This window comes from Chamaea fasciata, unplaced genomic scaffold, assembly GCF_029207755.1.
Source record: "Chamaea fasciata isolate MVZ Bird 193981 ecotype frontalis unplaced genomic scaffold, bChaFas1.0.hap1 SCAF_5, whole genome shotgun sequence".
NCBI classification, from domain to species: Eukaryota; Metazoa; Chordata; class Aves; order Passeriformes; family Sylviidae; genus Chamaea; species Chamaea fasciata.
Genome location: NW_027094090.1, coordinates 70,374,350 through 70,395,137, shown reverse-complemented (window position 1 = coordinate 70,395,137; position 20,788 = coordinate 70,374,350). Strand labels below are relative to the sequence as shown.

Here is a 20,788-nt window from a genome sequence, read left to right as displayed (position 1 = left end):
AGGTGCAGGATGGGAAGGAGGTTTTTCATTACGAGGTGCAAGTACATGCTAAAAGCTCTTTGTTCCTGCAGTTTATTTTCATGCCATACTGAAAATCCTCTTCCTGGGTCCTCTCACTTCTGCTGGTTCCAGTCAAAAAGAAGAGCAAATGCCCAATTTGAAGAATAATTCTGATAGGACTAAGTAATTTACCTCTGTGTGGTTGAAAACGAATGCTTGAAGTTTGGATCTGGATTGGGTTAAGCTTCCATAAGTCATCAGGTTTCCCTAGAGGTTGGTGTGACTGAAAACTCATGAACAAGGAAAGTTAGCCTAGAAATCTCACACTGGCTGCTTTCCTCAAACACATTGTGCTATTTGTCTGTGGAGATTACTAGCAGAGTTCACAAGGATGGTTGGGCATTTTGACAGTCCAAATCCAGCCAGAAGCTGCAAGTGTGGTTTGGAGGATGTGTCTCTGAAGATTTGTGAAACCAAACAACTGAATTTGGAGTAAACATTTACCAGTCTGTTCATTCTGCTGAGCTGCAGGTCCTGCTGTATTCTGTTGGCCAAGCAGCCTGCCTCGTGCTCCACAAGATCCCAAAGGGCGAGGTCCAAGTGCAGTCTTTCCTGAAGACCTTTAAAGGGTTGCTTCTGTGACCAGATGCTGCACAAAGGGAAGGCCTTTACCCCAGGCTGTCATTGGATATAGACTTTGAAGAGCAGTTCCACAGCTCTCTCCCTAGACACTGCTTTTAGGCTTCCCTGCAACTGAAGCATCCCACTCCTCCATGTCTGAGGTACCAGGAGGGCTGAAATGATCCTAGAGCTTTGTATTTTCTCCTCTGTTATTTCAGCATCAGCATTCCTTGGTTTATGGGATAGGTGCTATAGAGTGAGTGCTGTGCGTGGCATGCAGAGGTTGTGGGGTGGAGGGGAAGGAATCTGCCATGTCCATAAACAGGTCATTTTCCATGCTCCTCTTCTGGTCTTCTGTATCTGTTTGGGAATCCTGCATACAACTTTGGGAAACGGCACTGCTAAACACAAAGTGGAAACCACCCAGCAGCTCTCTGGTTTTTACTGTGACAACGTGCAGGCCAGACAAAATCAAAGCTTGGGGTTTTCAGGGCAGCAAATTAGTCTTTCTGACAGCTGACTTTTTTCCTGGCAGCTATGCTTCCTGTAAAGAAGAAGGAAAGGGGAGAATGTTAGGGATCTCTCTGAGAGGAAAAAGTCCCTAGAAAATATCCTCACTGAGAGTCCCTTGTGTTGCAAAAGAGGACTGGGGTAGAAGCCCTCTCTGTCCCAGGTGCTGCAAAACAGATTCACTTGCACTGTTCCTGCACCACTTTTCTCCATGATCAAGAATGGAGGAAATAATCCTCCCAGTGTATAAACCAGCCTTTGGGAGTAATTTATTCATTGAGTAATTGAGTAGTTCCCTATCAGCAGGACCAGAGAACAAAAAGAGTGTTTGTCCCAAGTGTAAGGCAACTCAGTTTCCCCCTTTGTTTTGAGTCCTGTGAATAAGAGCATTTGGGCAGTATCAGTAAGGTACTAACTTTGGTTGGATAACATGCACTGAGTCCAGAAAGTACCTGCCTTCTGAGAGGAAATCATTGAAGAGAAGATACTCAGCAAAGGAGCAACACTATTAAAAAAAAAAAAAAAAAAAAAAAAAAAAAAAAAAAAAAAAAAAAAAAAAGCTGCTCTGCGTGTAGAAAAAAATCCAGGCAGAGATCTTTCAGAAGGTCTGTGCACTTTGCAGAATCAGAAGGAAAGAACACCATTGTTCCTCATACCTGCCCTCATCCTTGTCTTTGGTGCCTTTTCCTTTCTAACCATAGTCTAGTCATACTTCTGGTGCTGAAACTTGTGGGCAAGAACATGATAAAGGGACTTCTCTGAAGCTGAAGGAAGAATAATTCTGTTGTGTTTATTACTGTATCATAACCAAGATACCTGTTTTTATGTCTCATATCTGTTTTTCTACGTAGTTAGAGAAATTTCCACCTTTGCAGGAAGGGACACATTATTCTTAATCAAAACTTGAAAATGTGGCAGGAGGAGGTACAGCTGCAGATGAGCATTATCTAATTCACCCATCCTGTCATGTGAACATCCCTGCTTAATTTAATACAATTATTTCATCAGTGAGGATAATATCAGCAGCATGATTCATTTATACAACATGTTTTACAACTGCCTTTACCTCTTGGCTTCTTATTATCACTACAGATAGTTTCACCACGAGTGGCCTCAGAAAAAGGGAGGGGATGTGAAGGGAGCTGCCAGTGTCTTTGTATGAGTGTGTGGACAGCTGTAGTCTTGAGGGACACTGATTACAGAGGATTTGCTCTGCATCTCTGCTGTTGCACCTCGGTTTCTTATGTGTTTTGGTTAGACATTTTTGGATAAGCAAGAGTCTGGATAAGCCACTGAGTGGCTGCATTGTTCAGTGGGCAACAATAGCATCATTGTCTTCTGCCCCAGACATGCCAGTAAGTGCTCCATATTTTGCATTTCTATTGAAATGAAGATCTCCAGGAAACAGAACCCGGGTGGGGGAATGAGGCTTTGTTTCTGTTGAGGTGGCAGAGGCAATCTTGTAGAAACCCCCCTCCCTGGCTTCTTATTTCTAACTCATTTGGCTGTAATTTGTACTGTCAAGGTCATTTAAATAGGCAGCAAGATGTGGTGAATGTGTTCCCAGAGGTCACGAAAAGCCTCTTTAGCAGAGCAGGCTGGGCTGTGCTTAAGCCAGGTCATTTAAGCACATTTGTGTTGCCAGTCAGATGATACCCAGAGAGTTCATGATTTTGTAATAAACCCTGCAACCTGGACTTTCAGCGTGTGCCACGGTGGGATCTAGGACTTGGATTTAAATGACAGTACAATAATTCAGTAACTGTATTTTAGTAGTGCACTAATCTTAAAATACGCGAAAAGGAGTGAGATTATCAAATCCTAATGAATTGTCTGGGTTCTTCACCACCACCCCCACCCCCCCTTTTTTCATTTTCTGGGACTGGTTCATTCATGTGGGCTATCAGCCTTTTATTCAGCTCTTGGTGTTGAAATAGTGCCATTTTTAATAAATGGTTTAGAGAGTTTCTCAAAATCAGATTTTATCCCCTTCTTTTTCTATATCTATTCTCCATAGAGATGAATTAACCTTTTATCCTAGGAGGAAGTAAATAGAGACAGCATGATGGAAAGATTAGAAAAGACATCATTTCAGCCAACTATTTCAAGATGGGTGACTGCGAGTCAGAATTCCTGGGTCTGTCTGAAGCTCTGCCACTGTCACTCTATGGCTGTGGCCAAATCCCTTCTTTTCCCCTCTCTTTCGTTTTTTCCTCCCATGTTAATAAGCACTTTGTGTTAACCTATGGCATTTTACCTTTTCAAAGGACCACAGAAACCTTATAAAAGCAGTGTGATCCACACTCAACTTGCCAGCAGCATTTCTGTTTGTGTTGCATGTCAGGCACTTAAACTTGGAGATTTTCTGTGTCTAAAGTTTAAAATATGACAGCTCAGAGTTATACTAATCCAGGTTGAGTGAAGCTACAAAATACAGCTCTTGAATATTTTATTTACCCCCCAAATTCTGGTGCAGCTGAAAAGTTCTTTCTTTCCTCGAATACCTAGATACAACCTGGAAAAAAAATCTAGTGGAAATCAAGGATTTAAATTTCCCTGAATTCAAGTTTTGGTTAATGAGTCTTCCAGTCCTGGGAAGCAAATCAGTTCTCCCTAAAACAGCGACTGTCCTGACACAGCTGTGATACAGGGGATGGGAATCTCTTTGCCAATGCTTTGCTTTGTGTGGGTACATTTTTTTTAGCCCTCCTTCGTGTGTTTTTGCTTAATGCTTTATTCTCTACATTTATTTTGTGCATGTGTGTATTTTGTTTTGTAAGACAAATGTGCTACTTTTAAAGAGGCATTTCACAACCTTTAATCAAGATCATGTTTTATTTTCATCACATCTGTGTTTATAATATTACAAGCCTTTTGGGTCTTAACGTCTTCTAGTCTCAGCATTAATTGTTTTGGCTGATTTATAAAAAAATGTTTGACTTTAACTCTTTAAAAAATTCTGGCCTGGGAAAAAAAAAAAACCCACCTAATCAATGTCATCTTAGAATAGCTGCATTTCAAAAAAAAGGCAAGGACCAATCAATGCTTTCTCTAATAAAAACTGAGGGCAGGGAGTAATTCTAGATTCTGTGACCCACTGCGTAAAATAAGATATCCTGGCTGTTGAATGATGCCATCTCTACCTGAAGTGAAGATGCTACATCTTGTTTTTATCTTTTTTGTCTCTTACTTGCCTGAGCTGTCTTACACCTGGCCCTGACATAATTGGGAAAATTCTGCTAATCTGTAATGTGGCAGAATGCTAGCTGGGAGGCTTTATAGTTAATAAAATAAAGGTAGACTAGCACCTAATTCTTATTGGGGTTACACAGGCCCAGATCAATAGTGAGGACAGTACAGTTCTTGATTTAAGCTGGAAGAGCTGAGGATTCTGAATTTATGGCTGCAGAAAGGGAAAAGAGTAACATGTTTCACTGACTAGGAGTGAAGATCCTAACAGTCATCTTCACACTTACCTGAATTGTATGTTATTACTTGTCCCCCAGATATTTTTTAGAGTCCTTTGGAATAAATCAGTGTAGTTCCACTATTGTGAAGGAAATGACTGAAGTTATTACCAAATCGTGATGCGACATAGGATTTTTAATGCATTTGACTTCCAGCGAGGATTTGAGAATGCTCTTTGAAATAACAGAAGTAAAAATGTTATGAAGACCAAACAGTGAACAGTATCATTTTGTAAATATATATAATAGCTGAAAATTGTTTACTTATCCTCCTTTATGAGAACCAAGCTTCTGTGACCTCCGATTAATTTACCATTAGCCTGAACACACAATGCAAGTGAATGAAGGGGCAATTTGGGATGACATTTATCAGCTCTGGAACTGTCGACTTCTATTATTTCCACAAGGCCTTATATTTCCTGGCTTCAGAGAAGGCTGTGCTGACTTGAATGAAGAAGAGCATTCTTACTACCAAGAATAGTTGCAACACAAACAGCCTCATTGCTTGATGCCTACAGTGGGGGAGTAAAAAACACCTCCTCTGTTTCGAGCTCACATTAAATGACATCAGAACCACCTTTGTACAGTGGACTTGGACAGGACCCTTCCTTCACACCAGCTTAAAAAAAAAAGGGAACAGAAGAGCTGAGAAAAGGGAAAAGGAGCAAGAAGAGGGAAGGAAGTAAGCTTTATAGGGACAGGATAGCTGAGGGACTGAGGCTAAAGGATGAGACAGCAAAAACCTTTCATTATGAGGATGTAGGTTGGAATCCAAGCTGCCTCTGCAGTGTGGGAGAGCCATTCCCATCAAGGACTAGCTGCTGCTCCTTCTGAACTGGTGCTGCTCTCAGTCAGATTTCTTTTGGGCAGAGAGCGCACTGCAGCTTCTAGTACCACATCTGACACTAATCAGCCCCTTTTGTTGAGACTTACAGCAGAGGTCAAGAATCGAACGTACGTGGAAACCAAACCCTCTTGGAATGAGCTGAAACAAGTCTGTGGGCAGGTCTGCTTTGCTTCTCAGGCTGTCTTCCAAATCCATGACTTTGCTATTCAGGGATCCTTGTCTGGCACAAGGTCGCTGTGTTTGGTTGGTTTGTTGGCTCATTTGTACTTAAAACTTTTATACAACTAAGTCAGTACTGATTTCACAACATTATTGTTGGACTGTTGTGAGACTTCTTTATTTTTTAATTGAGATCAGGGGAGCAGCAAAGCAAGTCCCTTTCTATTTGGCTGGTATTTTCTTTTATTCTAATTATATTTTATTTTATCTTTATTTTTATCCATAGTATTCTAATACAATGAATTTGTATTTCCGTAAAGTAACAAATCCCTTCTAAAAAAGTCAAATACCAGTTTTACTGGTGACATTTTTAACCCTGAAGCCTATATCTCCTAGAAGATCAACAGAACTCTGCTATCTAGGTGCCTAATTCACTTCTGATAGTATAGTATATAGGCTCCCAAGGCAATTTTATGCACTGATTTTTTCCCATTTATTTTATGCACAAGTTGCCTCTAGGATGGCTTCAACATCACTTCAAGGATGACAGCTTTGTCCACGATGCCTCTGATAATGTTTATCTGCTATGACTGTCACAAAACTGTGTAGATATATAACCAAATGTAGAAATATAATCAAATATAACAAAGGTGCTTTGCTCAGAGGCAGCGGAAAAGTTACATGACAGTGCTTTGCAGAATTGCCTTGTGTTTGGAGACGTCTCCATCATACTTCCACAAGCAATAGGCAGCTATAAAATTCCTTCTTTACTGCAGCAGACCTCCCTGTGTGGAAAAGAATCTCTGTTACACGATGGTTGCAGAGACTTTGGTGGTAACAGTAAGACACTGAAACACAAAAAAACCAACAAACCCACAAAAACCAAAAGCTGAGTCTAATCTCACTCAGCTTTGCATTGTTGTAAGTCAGGAATAATTCTACGAAACTAAACGTACTTACAATTTAGGGAGACCAGAATCAGTTTCTTCAGTGCCTAGAGCTGGAACCCAGTTGTCTGACGTAGCACTTCTTGTAGCTAGAGGACGACTTTCCTAAGTCACAGTGTCAGACAAGAGCTAAGCTGTTATGTGATGATTTGATCTAATATCACGTCCATTAGTTCTGCTTATTTAAAAGTCAGTTAAAATCACTTCTAAAATGCTCCCCTTGTTGAAAGTCCTTTTCTCCCTTCTCCATTGGTTTGGCTTTTTTTTTCTTTTCCTTATTGTGTTTTACTTTGGTCAAACAAAAATACATTACTTGGCATTTTATTGTTTTTTATGGCACTGTCTGTCGCTCTGTGTAATCAAGCCAGGTTTAGGGATAATTGCAGTTAGCCTGCAAAAAATGTCACCCAGTTTTTGTATTTTCACATAATAATTGCTGAAATCTAGAAGTTCAACTTTGCAACAGATAAAAACATCTAGGTGTATGTGCAAAATTATCCAGGTTATTGGCTCAGACTTTGTTAAGGTGAAAGAGAAGTATTTATTTCCTATGTTGTTTTCATGCTCGGAATTCTAAGTCTGGGAAGTTCAGGGGAAAGTACAAGTCAAAACAAAACAAAACCAGAAGAAAAGGCACACAAAAAAACCCCAAAAACAAACAAACAAAAAAATCAAACCATGAAAAATCCAACTGAACCCCCATTCACTTGTTTGCCCAGTTTGGCTAGTGGTGGTTGAGTTTTAAGTGAAGATGGTCTTCAGTTTTTACTTCATTAATGAATATAAGATTCAAAATAAAACATAACTGTTAAATTTCTCTTTATTTTCATGATAGAAGCAAATGTCTTGTTGATGGGAATAATTTCTTCAGACACAACTCTCACACAAAGTGCAAATGGATGATGTTCTCTGATCATGTCACATTAATTTTCCAGTTTATCAGTCATTTCAGTTCCAAACTAGAGTGACAAGGTGGTATCACATTTGATCTTCACATATATGATACAACCTCTCAGGTTTAGGAGTTCATACGAGCTGAAGCCACTGTCTTGGCTTGGGCGGTGTTGTGCCAACAGCAGTTTGGTGATAACATTTCTTTTCTCCTCTGCTTGTCGCAGGATGAAGTGGCCCAGCCTCTGAACCTTTCAGCCAAACCCAAGACATCTGATGGCAAATCTCCCACGTCACCCACCTCCCCTCACATGCCAGCTCTGAGAATAAACAGCGGGGCCAGCTCACTAAAGTCCTCGGTGCCAGCAACATTAGCGAGTCCTTCGGCCAGAGGCAACACAATAGGTGAGCTCAGTCCCGTGTATCCCATTTCTAACCAGGGATATCTCCTCATGGAAAGGGGGAATTGGAAGGGATCAGCCACTGCTAGGCAGTGGGCCAAGAGCTGTCACAGGTTGACCATAATACTCCAGTTGGTTGGTGCTGGTGAAGAAACTCGCAGAGACTTTCCTTTCAGGAGGGGTATCTTAACTTTCACAGACTCAGAAAACAAAGGCCTGTGTTATTTCAGATGCTGCTTTAACTTCTAATAAATGCTGGTTTTTAATGGCACACATTAAAGACAGTGACCTGTCTAATGGTGGGCATCGAAGACCTGTGATATTATACTATGTCATCTAAAAGTGATGGATGAACTTTCTAAAACTTCTCTTAAAGTTAAAAGTCTGCATTTTTCCAAAATTACAAGTTTAACCCTTAGTCTGTCCACATGCTGAATGGAATATTATTTTACCTCAGTGTAATAAGCAAAACAATCACCATGTTCATTCAAGACCCCAAGTTTGTTGTTCTGTGTTTCAAAGAGTCTTGACTGGCTGTTTTTAACATCGTTCCAGAAAATAGTGATAATTCTTCCTCCTGCCAAAATTATGTCTTTGCCTAAAGACCATTTAAATAGTAACAGTCTTATTGGTAATTTTGTAAATATGATGTGTTAAAGAGACTGCTCTTTGTGTGTGTAAGGAAAATGTGTACACACCCCATTCTTGATCCTTCTAACTGAAACGTTGTAAGAAATGACTGAGTATAACTGAATCAAGATTTCATTATGCAAATTAAGCTCTGTTTCATGATTTGAGTGAGGCAGATGTGCTTTTTCTAGTATCTGTTGTGTTCCTCCAAAAGCATCTCCTGCCTGGCCACTTTCAGGAATAGTACAAAAAACCCCAAAAGAAGCCATAGGTCAAACCTGTCAGAAGCTATGTCTGTGATACAGCAGTGCTGTGCAGTAAAACTTACTTGGTATGACACATTACAATTATATAAATATTTTTAAAATATCACATTACTAATTGTTAGTGTCTGTATTGTGATTAACCCTACACTCTTTAGCTGTGATACATAGTAATGTATTTCATCTTTAACTTGCTTGACCCTGCTGTTCTCTATGCACAATGCATCGAATTTCATTTTTTTCACATTAGAAATTTTGTCCTTGAGTAGAGGGAACATAATATTTCTATTTGAAGTTAAGCATCTGGCTCACATTTCAGTGGCAAGACATCTCTTGGTCTCCCCTCTCCAATCTTCTTTCCCTACACACCTGACATTTTCCATAGGTTTGAGACCCCTGCAATTTACTTCTTTTAACAAGGTGCAGATTTTGAAATGCTGTACCTTTAATGAGTGATAATGTAATTGGATAAAAGCTGTGAGGATGAACAGAGCTTTAAAGGTCACTCTTGTAAGGAGAATTAATGTGTTATACCATTAATAAACCATGGAAAACTGTGGAGCAAAAGATAACATACTTAAGTTATTGTTAATGACATAGAGTTCACTGCTGTATATCTCCCTGCTGCATATATAGAAAGTGACTTTTTGAGGTTGCTGAGCAGTATCACTGTGCATGCTGTATATGTAAGATAAGCTGTCTTTAACTGGATGGACACAGTGTGTTTCTAGCAAAGGTTTATCCTTTAATGGAGGACTGCAAGTAGGAAAAGCTACTGAACACCCTACAAAGTCTCCTGCTAACTGCTAAGCCACATCCAACACAAGTTACAACAAGGAGCACTCATTGCCATGGTGCAACTATTTGGTGATCTTGAAGTGAGCATGAAATTTCATGTCACCCTCCAGCAGGAGCTACACCATGAAAAATCTTGATAGCAGTTTTAGGAAAGCTACAAAGGTCCCTACCATGGTAGGGAAACTGGATCACTTTCTCATCCTGAGTGATAAATCAAATCCCTCTACAAAAGGCCACTGGGAAACACTCAGTCACTTGTCAGACAGTCACCTCCACCACTGGAATGATTGGAGCTGTCAGCACAAGGCACAGGTTGTCTGTCCTAAGTGTGCACAGCCCACCTTGCTGGGATGCAGCTGAGCTGTCACTTTTCACCACCATTAACTTCAAATTAAGACCATTCTCTGAAAGCAGCTCCTCGGGCTCCTTGGCTCCCATGACATGGAGAAATGCCTGTGTATTGTTCAGTTTTCTTCAGGGGGACATGAACTCAGAGCCTCAGAGATTATCAGCAGAGCTACACTCAGGCATACAGCTCCACAGCCCTTTCCAGAGCTATCCCTGCAGCACATAAATTGTGCTACAGACTGAGCAGTCACAAATGTCATGGCTTCATGGATGACTTTAAATCCAAGCATTTCTTTTTGGGAACAGGCATATGTCCGTGTACTAAAAACAGAAACAACTTCTCTCTGCTCTTTGCCATTATCTGCAACATCTCTGTGCTAGTTTGGCAATCCTTGGAACTAAGTTCATTTTATGTAATGCAGTTCCCCTCTCTGTCAATAATTCACCACCTACCCTAAACAACAATAATTTACATTCAACTCGCTTCTATATTAATCATTTCCCTGCACACCAGCATCTTGGCAGCTACTGAAAAACATAAGGAGTGCTTGCTTTTATTCACTGTCATGTGCCAAACTGTCTCAAAGATAGCAGTATTCAGGAAAAGCCAAATAGTCTGGAGAAGGGCATGAATTCCAGTTTCTAGGCAAATTTGGCTCGGTTACAGATTGAAAGTATTATACCTAGACAACAGCAAAAGCAGCACTAATACTGCTGTTGATTTGTTTATTTGCTTCCATTTTAATTTATTCTGACTACATGCAAGGTTGATCAGATGCAAAGGTTAACAGATGCAAACTGGGGAAGAAACCAAGCAAGTTAGTAAAATGGAGATTTAAAAAAAGAAAGAAAAATCAGCCGGTAGCACTGTGCTGGTGTAGACTATATTCTTCCTTATGCTGGGAAAACTGGAATTACAGAAATTCCATTGGCTGGGAATTACTGAACTGGGTCATTTGATACAAGCAATGTGGATCAAGTTATTCCATAGAAAACTCTCAGGATTCTTGATGTTTTAGCCAAAAGCTAGCTGTTAGTACAATTAACAGCAATCAAACTGCACAGGAACTTTTCTTTCTAGCTTTTGTTCTCCAAGGGAGACGGAAGTACCAGTCCCACTCTGTCCGTGGTATAAAAAGAAACCCAAAAAAACAACAATAAAACCCCAAACCAAACTAAAATCCTGACAGCAGCACAGCACTGAACTTATCTGACATCAGCTTCTTCCCCAGAAATGTTTTAAGCAGCAAGACAATGTCCTACGTTTTTGGCAATCAGCAGATCAGATAGAAGAGTCTAGCAATACAACGGGGATGTGTAATCTGACATGATTAGACAAGGCTCTTTACGAACAGAACATTCATAATTGAGACAAAGAAAGAGTATTAATAACACTTTCCTAACACGGCAGTTAGCCATTTTATATTTCCTTTCTTTAATCTTAGTGTTTTTCAACAAATCATGGGATTTAATAGCGTGTTTTGGCAGATTAGAGGATTTATGGCCCAGATGTTTTTTGTTCTAAAAATGGATTAGGGTGTAAAGTTTGCTGGAATCCATGGAACATGTTGAGGCAAGCCGGTCATTTTGTGTGTGATTAGTGCCTGCCTTCTGTCTCACAGTCCCTCCATCTGTCACAATTCACCAATGGATCTGGTTAGATTTAGCCTCATGTCACAAACAGAAGTCCCTTTTCTGGGCAATTTCATATTACAGATTCATTTTATGCCGTTTTTATGCCCTAGTTAAAAGACAGAAAGAAGTGTGTGCGTGTGTGTGTGCGCGCACACGTGTGGGGATGTGGAGGGGGAGAGGGAGATTGGTAGATATTAGCCTCTACTTTAATATCTGGAAAATACACTGGGGCTTGGAGTCTCCCATCAGTATTCTATCCTACAAATCACATGCAGATCATAATAAGTATAATCTACAGCACGCTAAAGGAAAAAAAAATGACAAAGTGTCAACATTTAAAATTAAATAGTATTAGCTGTGCCGGTGATGCCTGTAACATTTTAAAAGGAAATAATTCAGTGACTACTAAGGCTAAGCCCTAGGCTGTGAATTTGCAGCAAAACAGTGGACATTTGACCTACTATTAGCAGCATGAATAGGAGTGGGAATGTAGGTCCGTGTAGCTGTGGTTTCTTGTACATTTATGAATGACAGGTGGTGGTGGGGAGTATTCAGTGGATGAGGTTTTTCTTCTCAGCCATTATGCATTTCATATGTATAGCAAACCACCGCCACCTGTGGTTTATTTTAATGTATTCACAAGTTTTAAGAAGGGGAAGAATGAAACGGTCTATTTTTAAGAGTTTGGGATTGCTGGCATGATCAAAGCTTCCCCTAACTCTTATCCGGTTACATCCTGCTGCATACAAAACCACGGGGCTAACCTCTGCAGTGTCAGGGAAATATTGAAACTAATGGGATCAAATAGCAGGAATGAGGATTTTGGCACCGAGGTCTCTCGTGCTTTATGTCCAGGTGGCTCTGCCATAAACAACAACAGAATTGCAGAGCACAGACAGGTTTGTGGGCATTGCCTTTTAACTCTTTCTCATTAATAACGATGAACTGCATTCCACTGACGAAAGCTAAAGTGTTTTCTTGTAACTTTCTCTTTTTAAGACATCCTTTCTTCTATCACGTCGTCAGGTTATTTAAATGACCACGATGCTGTTACCAAGGCAATCCAGGAGGCCCGACAGATGAAGGAGCAGCTACGGAGGGAGCAGCAGGTGCTGGATGGGAAGGTGGCCGTGGTGAACAGCCTGGGTCTCAATAACTGCAGGACAGAAAAAGTGAGTTTTCCCAGACTCCTTCTGCAAAGGGCCAGAGTGTTCATTTGCCTCTCCCCACACCTACACAGGTTCTTCCTCCCTTCTCTTCCTCCTTTTTTCTTGCTCTCTTTTTCCTTCTCCGTTTTTGAAACAGGGTAGTTCAAAAAAAAAGTGAAAAGCAAAATGGAAGCCACAGCCAAGAGATGACATGAAAGAGCGATCTGGAGACCCCTGGGGGAGAGTGGGGAGGAGGTAGAGATAGTTAAAGCCCTCACAAGAACTTTGGAGACCACTAATTCTCTGTTCCAGCCTGTCAACATGTATTAAGAGAAGGTGATCTTGGAAATCTCTGGGTCTGAGTGGAAATCTTGCTTTATGGAAATGCTTACATGTGTTTGTGAGATGAGCTGGATTTGAAAATATTCAAGCTCCTTTAGGAACATAAGCTTTGCTGATACTCAGGCTCAGCTTCTGGGTATTTAGCCTTGTGAGGTCGTCATATATGATATTTTGTGACCATTGCAATGTAGCACTGTCATGTCATGTTAGATGACTTAACAAAATTGAAAAGCGGAGAATTGACAACACAAACTGCACCAAATATTTGCAGTGAAACTTAGAGGCAGCAGAACATATGGGCCTTACCACCTTCTGCTTTTGGCCTGGCCTGTGAAGCTGTGCCATAACAAAATACCAATGAAGTGGATATTCTCTAGTAAAACTCGTATGTGCTCTAGCTGTCGTGTGTGTCAGTGAGGTTGTGATTTGCTTCGTTTCTCTGTAAGTGCCTGCTGTCTTTCTGTGCACTACCTTGGCTTATGGAGGATAAATAGACCTGCCAGTGCTTGCTGCCACATTTACAGTGAGCTGTCCTTACAATGCTGCCACCTAAGATACACGTCTCAGCTCTCACGTGCGTGTCTCAGCATCGTGTGCTTAGCAAGACTTTTCTCCTCTGCTCCTCTCCTCCCCTGCAATATTTTCTGAGGTGATACAGCTGCCGTTGTGCAGTACAAGGATCCCCGTTGTCACATTTGGTGTCAACTAGGTTTACTTGAAACCACTTCCACTCGAAGGTCTTGTGCGATTCACTGAGACAGGCAGACAAATAGATTGAATAAAAATGATCAGCTATTTAGCAGAAACTTGAAATCCAGTCATCCTAGGAAGCTTGTGAGTCAAACAATATTGTCCAGAATGAGCAGATTGCTAATTTGGATAGCTTTCCATTTTCCCTGGTTTTAGATGGAGTTTGATCAATAAGCTGTGAGAAGCCAGCAGCCTGCGTAATGAATGTTAAATGTACATGTGAGTCTCTCACCGCTGTACTTTTTTCCTCAGCCCATCCTGGGTGTCAGTGATGTAGAAATGACTCCAATTTCATGCACTTTCTGGAGAGGAAGGGGAAGGAAAAAAAGAGGTCAGTGTGATAGGTATCTGCCAGTACATACATTCTGTCTCAGAAGAATAAGGGGGCTGCTATGGGGGAGAGAGAAAGAAAGAGAGGGATAGAGCATGTTTACGGCATTTCACAGAGAAGAGCACCAGAAGGGAAAAGGGAAAAGCAGAGTGTCAGATATAAGAAGAAGTGATCACAAGCACAAAGGAATTTATATTCAAATATTTAAGCATTCTTGAAAGGATGCTCGGAGCAGAAATTCCTTTTCTCTGCTCCCCATGTAGAAATGACTTTAACACTCAGCCAGATGCTAATGCAAAGTGACTCAAGCTATTCCTCGCAAGCATAGCTAAATTGCCGTTATTTGTTAAGCGCATTGAATTCAGCTGTGGATACAGCAGTTGGTTGCATTCAGAAAGCATCTGTACCCTTTTTTTCCTTTTTCCTTTTTTTTTTTTTTTTTTTTTTTTTCTAAATCCTCCAAAGCAGAGGCAACTCTACCTATCTCCCCCCTCTCCTCCCTTGTGCTGGCTGGGAATTGTCAAGTGACAACCGACCAAATCCTTTTGGACAGGAAGCCTTCATCCTGAGTTCTATATACTTGCAAAGCAGGCCTTGTGGTTGGATCAGGAAGCCCATTAAAAGCACTTTGATGGTATGGAAATTCATCTTCATGAAGCACCCAGGCCCCTAAGCAGCATGCTGTTTAGCTGTGGTTACAGATCAGTCATTCACATCGGAGGGCAGTAATTGTGCTGACGGCTTGTTCGGCAATGGAAGCACATAAAATAATCCCAGGCCCTCCACCATGGCATTGCGAGTTAATCTTCTTTAATACAGATCAGCTGTTGTTCTAACACATGACTTTATGCTGGCTCTAGTGACTCTGCACAGCCTTTTGATTAAGTAACAGGAGTGGAACCATCTGCATTCACTTTATTCTGTTACTTTCCTATTCTTGGGATTCTCCTTATTCCTTCTGTTTTCACTTCACACCCTCAACCTCAGTTGAAGTTTATTTTCCTCTCTAATTCATACCTCCTGGTGGGCTCGTGGAGGGCAGACAGGAGTTCTTTTACTAGGTAGCAGGAAGAAAAAATGGTTTGCTCAACAGAGAGTTTTTCTAAAGCAGCTCTAGGCTTTGGGGGTTTTGATACAACTAATGCCAAAACTTTATTTGGGCTCACTGATTTGAGCTTGATGATCTCAGAAGCGTTTTCCAACCTAATTGATTCTGTGATCTATTTTAATATGTGAAGTTCATATCCAGACAAACAATCCAACTTCTCTAAATTTTGTGTCTTTTTGCTCTAGGAATTTAAGGTTTTCTCACTAAGAGCAAGCTTTGAGAGGAAAGCAAGTATTGCCATTTCCAATTGAACTTTATTCTGTTTTTCTCTGTTTTGAGAGGCAGAGAATTAGATAGTTGGGAATGTGGTTAGCAAGAAGTAGTGCTACTGGTTTACTACAGAATTTCCCTTTTCAGAAGCTCATGGTCCCCACCGTGAGACTTCGTGGCAGCCCCTGAACTTTTGAGACATCATATCTGTAACTTTTGCGTCCTGACCAGAGAATTGGAGATGGTGGGGGTGGAATTCAGAGAGCATTAACCTAACATATATCTGTGTATCCCTGGGCATATTAGTACTTAGAAATGCACATTATTATTCATAGGTAACAAACACTCGTTTGGGGCTATCCCAATTTTTTCTCCCTTCTTTGCTGCAGTGGGTAGTGTACTTTTGGAGACTTGTGATTCTCTGAGACCTTTTGAGCTTTTTGTTGCAAGAATTGCTTCTGCAGCCTTTTAGTGGAGGTGGGCTCTGGGCCATGGGACACTCTTGGTGGGGATTTGTCTGCCAGGGGTGGCTGGGCAGGCTTGGGGCTGGAAATCATCTTTGGAAGTCCCTGGTAAAGGTTTTCAGGCTCTTCATATGTGTCCTGTTTTCTTGCTCATGCTCCCAGATGGGTTGATCCCTGTGGACAGCCAGACATGCCAGCTAAGACAGTAGTCAGACGGGAATTTTGGGGAAGTGGAGTGAAACTGTATAAAAGGAGTCATACATAAGAAAATATTTTTAAAAATGGCTAAGATGATTTGGGTGAGTCACTTTTTGGGCATCCAACTTGGACCATCTTGACAGATTTGATTTTCAGAGGATTACAGTAAAAACTTTGAGCATCACAATGAACATGGATTTGACTAAAACCTATTTTAATTGCAAATGCAGTAAAACATATTTTTACATTACTTTTCTTGGAAACATTTCCTTGTATAAATGAGAAGAGTGTGTTTTTGTGGTTTCTTGGAAACCCGAGAGCATAGCTTTATTTGTAATTGTCATCTACAGTTAATTATAGCTTGATATGTACTATACATAAACAATGTTACCTATTATACTCAGAGCTCAGCTTGTCAGCCGGGGTAAACACCACAACAGGCAGCATCAGCCACGGAACTCTGGCCTCTCTGTTCAGCCCCAAAACTACAAGGGAGATGTACACAAACACAAAGAGCCAGCGTGTGTGTGCATGCATCCCAGCCTACAGTGCACTCCTTCAGGGATGCCCGACACAAACATGCACAACACCAGCCAGGAACTCCCCCACTACAGCCAGACTCTCAGGGATGTCCTCTGTGGCAAAGGAGGACGAGGAGGGCACACAAGCAGGTATTTGAACATGTGTACACAGGTGCAAACTGGTTTCTGAGTGCTGGCAGTGGCTGGGACAGCTGTGTAAGGACACAGAGCCACAGGAGCCTTTCTGGTATGTAGGGATGGAGTCACACTCCAAGCTGAGTACGTTCGAACGCACACCCCCCACCTCCATCCCCATGCTGGTGTGTCTCAACCTGTGATACAAGTTCGCCCTGTTATTGCTTGGAGTGTGTCCTTTTAAAAGGCTCTGACATGTACTTGTCTGCTGGATTGTGACTAAATAGCTATTTGTAACAATATTTATTCCAGCATTGTAAGCAGGAGCCTATTACTCATGCTTATGGAACACTGGGTTCAGGATGTCTTGCCTCCCATTCCCACTCCCCCCTCCTCCCACCATCCTCCCCACTCCCACCCCCACCTCTCCCTCTTCCTCTTAAGAAAGTGCCAAACGTGAAATGACAGTGACCAATGTTGACTTAATGTGGATGTTTAATAATGAAAAAAGTGTGTCAGTTCCAGCGTTAGTTACAAATGGCAGAAAGTATATCGGGTGGCAGCCCTGTAATAATTTTACATCCATCATTCCTTCTGATGCCTCGCTGGCTGCCTGATGGATGGGGATAGCAGAGTTAACTCTTAAGAAACCACTGTGATCTGCTGAGCTGAAATGAATTTTGTCCCTGCTCTCCCCTTGGGAAGAAGGGGAATATTAAGAATCTCAAACCTGCAGTTCCTGCTGCCTTTGAGAAATAAAACACTGGAGCTCACTTTACTAAACACATAAGGACTAGTTGGTTTCACACATGACATTTAAAATTTTCTTGCAGCAGAGAATTTTGCTTCAATAACTTTGTTTTCTTCCCCTAGCGGTTAGATTTGAACCAGAAAGTCAAGAGAAAATTGCAGGACAGAAGGCCAGGCAGGAGAGGAAAAGAGAAGGGTTGGTAGAACAGGCTGTAACCCTGTTCTTGCTGCAGACACTGGGAGACCGTGGGTCAGGCTAGACTGAGTAAGTTGTAATGATTGAAACTGGGACCTGGTACAAGCCGGGCTTCCCAAACAGGAGAAACCCACTGAAAATTAGTCCGGAGGCACGGTACTAACATCATAAGTCAAATCACTTTGTGAGAGTTGAAACCTGCCCAGTTTCATAATCTCTGTCGTATTTTACTGGAAAATATTACTTCAGCATTCTCAAGGACTAGCAGAGGCTGTGTCACCCACAGATATCGCACACATCCACACTTCTCCCTGCAAGTTCAGCAGACCTAATGGGTATGTCCTGTAGCCCACTCTATTCCCCACTGGCCTGTAAAACTTCAGCAAAGCCGAGCACTGTGATATTTTTGTTCTCGCAGTGTGAGCAGAGATCCATTTGGACTGATGGCTGTACAGTGTGCAGACCAGGTTGTGTCTTGCAGACAATGAATGACCTGTCGAAGTCCCACAGCACAAAAGTGAATGTGTTATCCTAACAACTGTATATCCCACTCTCATCACACCTCTCCCTACTCTCTTCCTAAGTTTGTTTCACTGAGGTTCTTTGCTAGCAGAAATTCTTGTGTGGGGATTGCTGTGTTCTTGGTTCGTGCTATCAGCACAGAGCACAAGTTTTCAAAACATGTGACAGGTCAGGCAGGTATTATGTCATCACCCATCCATCACGCAGATGTCAGACTTCCAGTAAGCCCAGTCAGCAGCCTCAGCAGGATCATGCATGGTCAAGGAGTCCTGTTCGACAGGGCTACTGTACCCTCTGCAGTTTCTCCTGGAACTTTCCACAAATTCAATTAACAAAATGCAGGTCCGGCTTGCACGCTGCAAAGATCAAAATTGGTTTTGCCCATCATTAAGCAATAAACATTTTGATTCACTTCAGCTGAAAGTTTATCCACTTATTATCTGTGCCCCCCTTACCATTGTTTTTCTTTTTTTTTCTTCCATTTGCTTTGTGGAGCTTGTGTATATTTATATTTACAGCCTCTGCATTTAATGGCCACATGCCTTGTTTTCACAGATGGCCAGTGGAAGAACTCCCCTCCCCCCTTTTCCTTTAGCAAAGCCTGCCTTTGGTTTGGCTGCTTTTGTCACAATGCCACTACTCTCAGTTAGCAAGTGCCTACGCATAAGAGGGAGAGATTCTGCAGTGAGGACTTCTCTTATTCCCCCAGGGATTTTAGCTCTTCACTTAAAAAAAAACACTTTTTTTTTTCCCCCACTCCTGATTGAGCATCCTTTATTAAATGCCCAGATGCATTTTTCAAAGACAAGATTAAGTGTGGATATTTGTGTGTGTCCTTAGTGACGTGTGAAGGCAGGGCTGCAGGGGCAGGGTTAGCTAGTAAAACATGAAGCCTAATAAAAAATGAAGGGATGGATTCTGCCCACAGATGTGTGTATGAAAGTTGAAGTTAAGGAGGACAGCCGGCAGAGAGGCAAGGGATGAGCCCTAGACCCACAGTAGCTGCTGAAGTCCGAAAGGGAATTAGGACTCCATTCACTCCTAAGGGTAGAGATTGGAAACATTCACAGCCTAGTGTGGGTCAGGGAGGACTGCAGCTGTTTATGCTGTTGTGGAAGTTTTATGAAACCCAATAAAGATGGATCAACTTCCTCCTGAAAGAACAAACATACAAGTGATGTGGAGTTCTTGTTACGACTTTTGAGCTTTTTTGAGTCCTTGGGTTTAAGTTCTAAGCTGTGCCCCACAGCCATGAGAGCTTATTACTTCCTGAGATTTTTTTATTATTTTTACATAATCACATGTCTGAAGTCAGTGGGGCTTTCAGCACATTCATGGACTCCAGCATCAGTGCAGTGCCTCTCTTCAGTGTAATAGAGGCTGGGCCTGATTCTTCTGTGAATTGTGTCCATCTGGGCTCCTGAAGGATCAGCCTGACCTGACCTGTCCAGCATGGCTGGAAGAAGTGTAAGCATAGGTACATTGGCCTTCATAATTTGAATACCTTCTAGGGAAAAATGGATTAAAAAAACGTCTGTAATGGCTGTACCGCTTCTGTGCAGTTGAGTCACCCATTGTTTATGAAACAATTGCTAGGAAAGCAAGAGACTGTTCTTGCTTTCTCTTTGCATGCATGCAGACCCTCCTTCCCAGGAAATCCTGTGTGGGTTGTGATTTTCCTCTTGTTTCGTTTTTAGTGTGCCACCTCTCTCCTCCAGTTAATGTTTTCTTTCCACGCTGATCAGCTGACAGCACACTGCTTTCTGACTTGCTGTGAAGTCCCAGATTAAAATTTACATGGCACATTTCATCCAGAGACCTCAAAACTCCTCACAGTGGTGGGGAAGCATCACTATCTCCATCCTGTGGAGTTGAGGAAATTAAGGTGCAGTGACTGAACAAATCACAGAGAGTTACAGGCCATGTCAGCCCAAGAAGCAGTCTGGATGAGAAACTGGGTCATGGAACTCTTAACCTATTTGCAGTCAGCAGATTACAGCTGGATCTGGTTGAGGTCAGTGCCTGTGCCCGTGCTGTAACAACTTTCCTAAGAAGGAAACAGCATCTCATCTTTCTGCTTTGATTTCCTTTTCCTTTTTATTCTTTCTTCAGAATAATGGGCTGGGTCAGTCCTGTGTGCATTTTCATGTAAAAGTCCTGGTTTGCTCTGTCTCTCAGAGATCACAGTGAAAGAAAAGCAGGACCTCAGTGTCCTCTAGAATTGCTACTTCCCATCAGTTTGTTTCCAAGCCAAATAATACACTGCGAATGAAGTTAATCTCTCATTCTTTCTCAAATAAAGAATTTTAAAGCACAAAACCAAAAAAAAAAAAAAAATCAAAACAAAATAAGCAAACAAAAAACAAAAAAAAACTCCACAACACATTAGGGGCCTGACCCTTGCCAAGTTATTGAGGACTTTCCTCTTTTTATTTCAGTGGACTCTGTCATGCCTCCAGTGCTTTTAAAGATACTGACTTGAGAACCTTTAGAAACTGAAGCCCTGTGTCCACAATACACAACAAAGAAAAATTACTGTATAAGTTTCAGCAAAATCTTTCTGTGCATTGGTGTCTGTTCCTGAGAGAAGAATAAT

The 20,788-nt window shown here is 41.5% G+C and overlaps 1 protein-coding gene across 11 annotated transcripts in view; it reads left to right on the top strand.

The window, feature by feature from the left end:
• SOX5 (SRY-box transcription factor 5) overlaps positions 1-20,788 on the top strand; it is a 455,968-nt gene that overhangs the window by 410,264 nt on the left and 24,916 nt on the right. For 8 of the 11 annotated variants that reach the window (XM_066184389.1, XM_066184390.1, XM_066184391.1 and 5 more), the window contains 2 exons: positions 7,670-7,847; positions 12,517-12,689. In XM_066184389.1, the coding sequence (XP_066040486.1) occupies positions 7,670-7,847; positions 12,517-12,689 (351 nt within the window). The remainder of the gene's footprint in view (positions 1-7,669; positions 7,848-12,516; positions 12,690-20,788) is intronic. The other 3 variants (XM_066184396.1, XM_066184388.1, XM_066184387.1) reach the window with 1 other exon arrangement.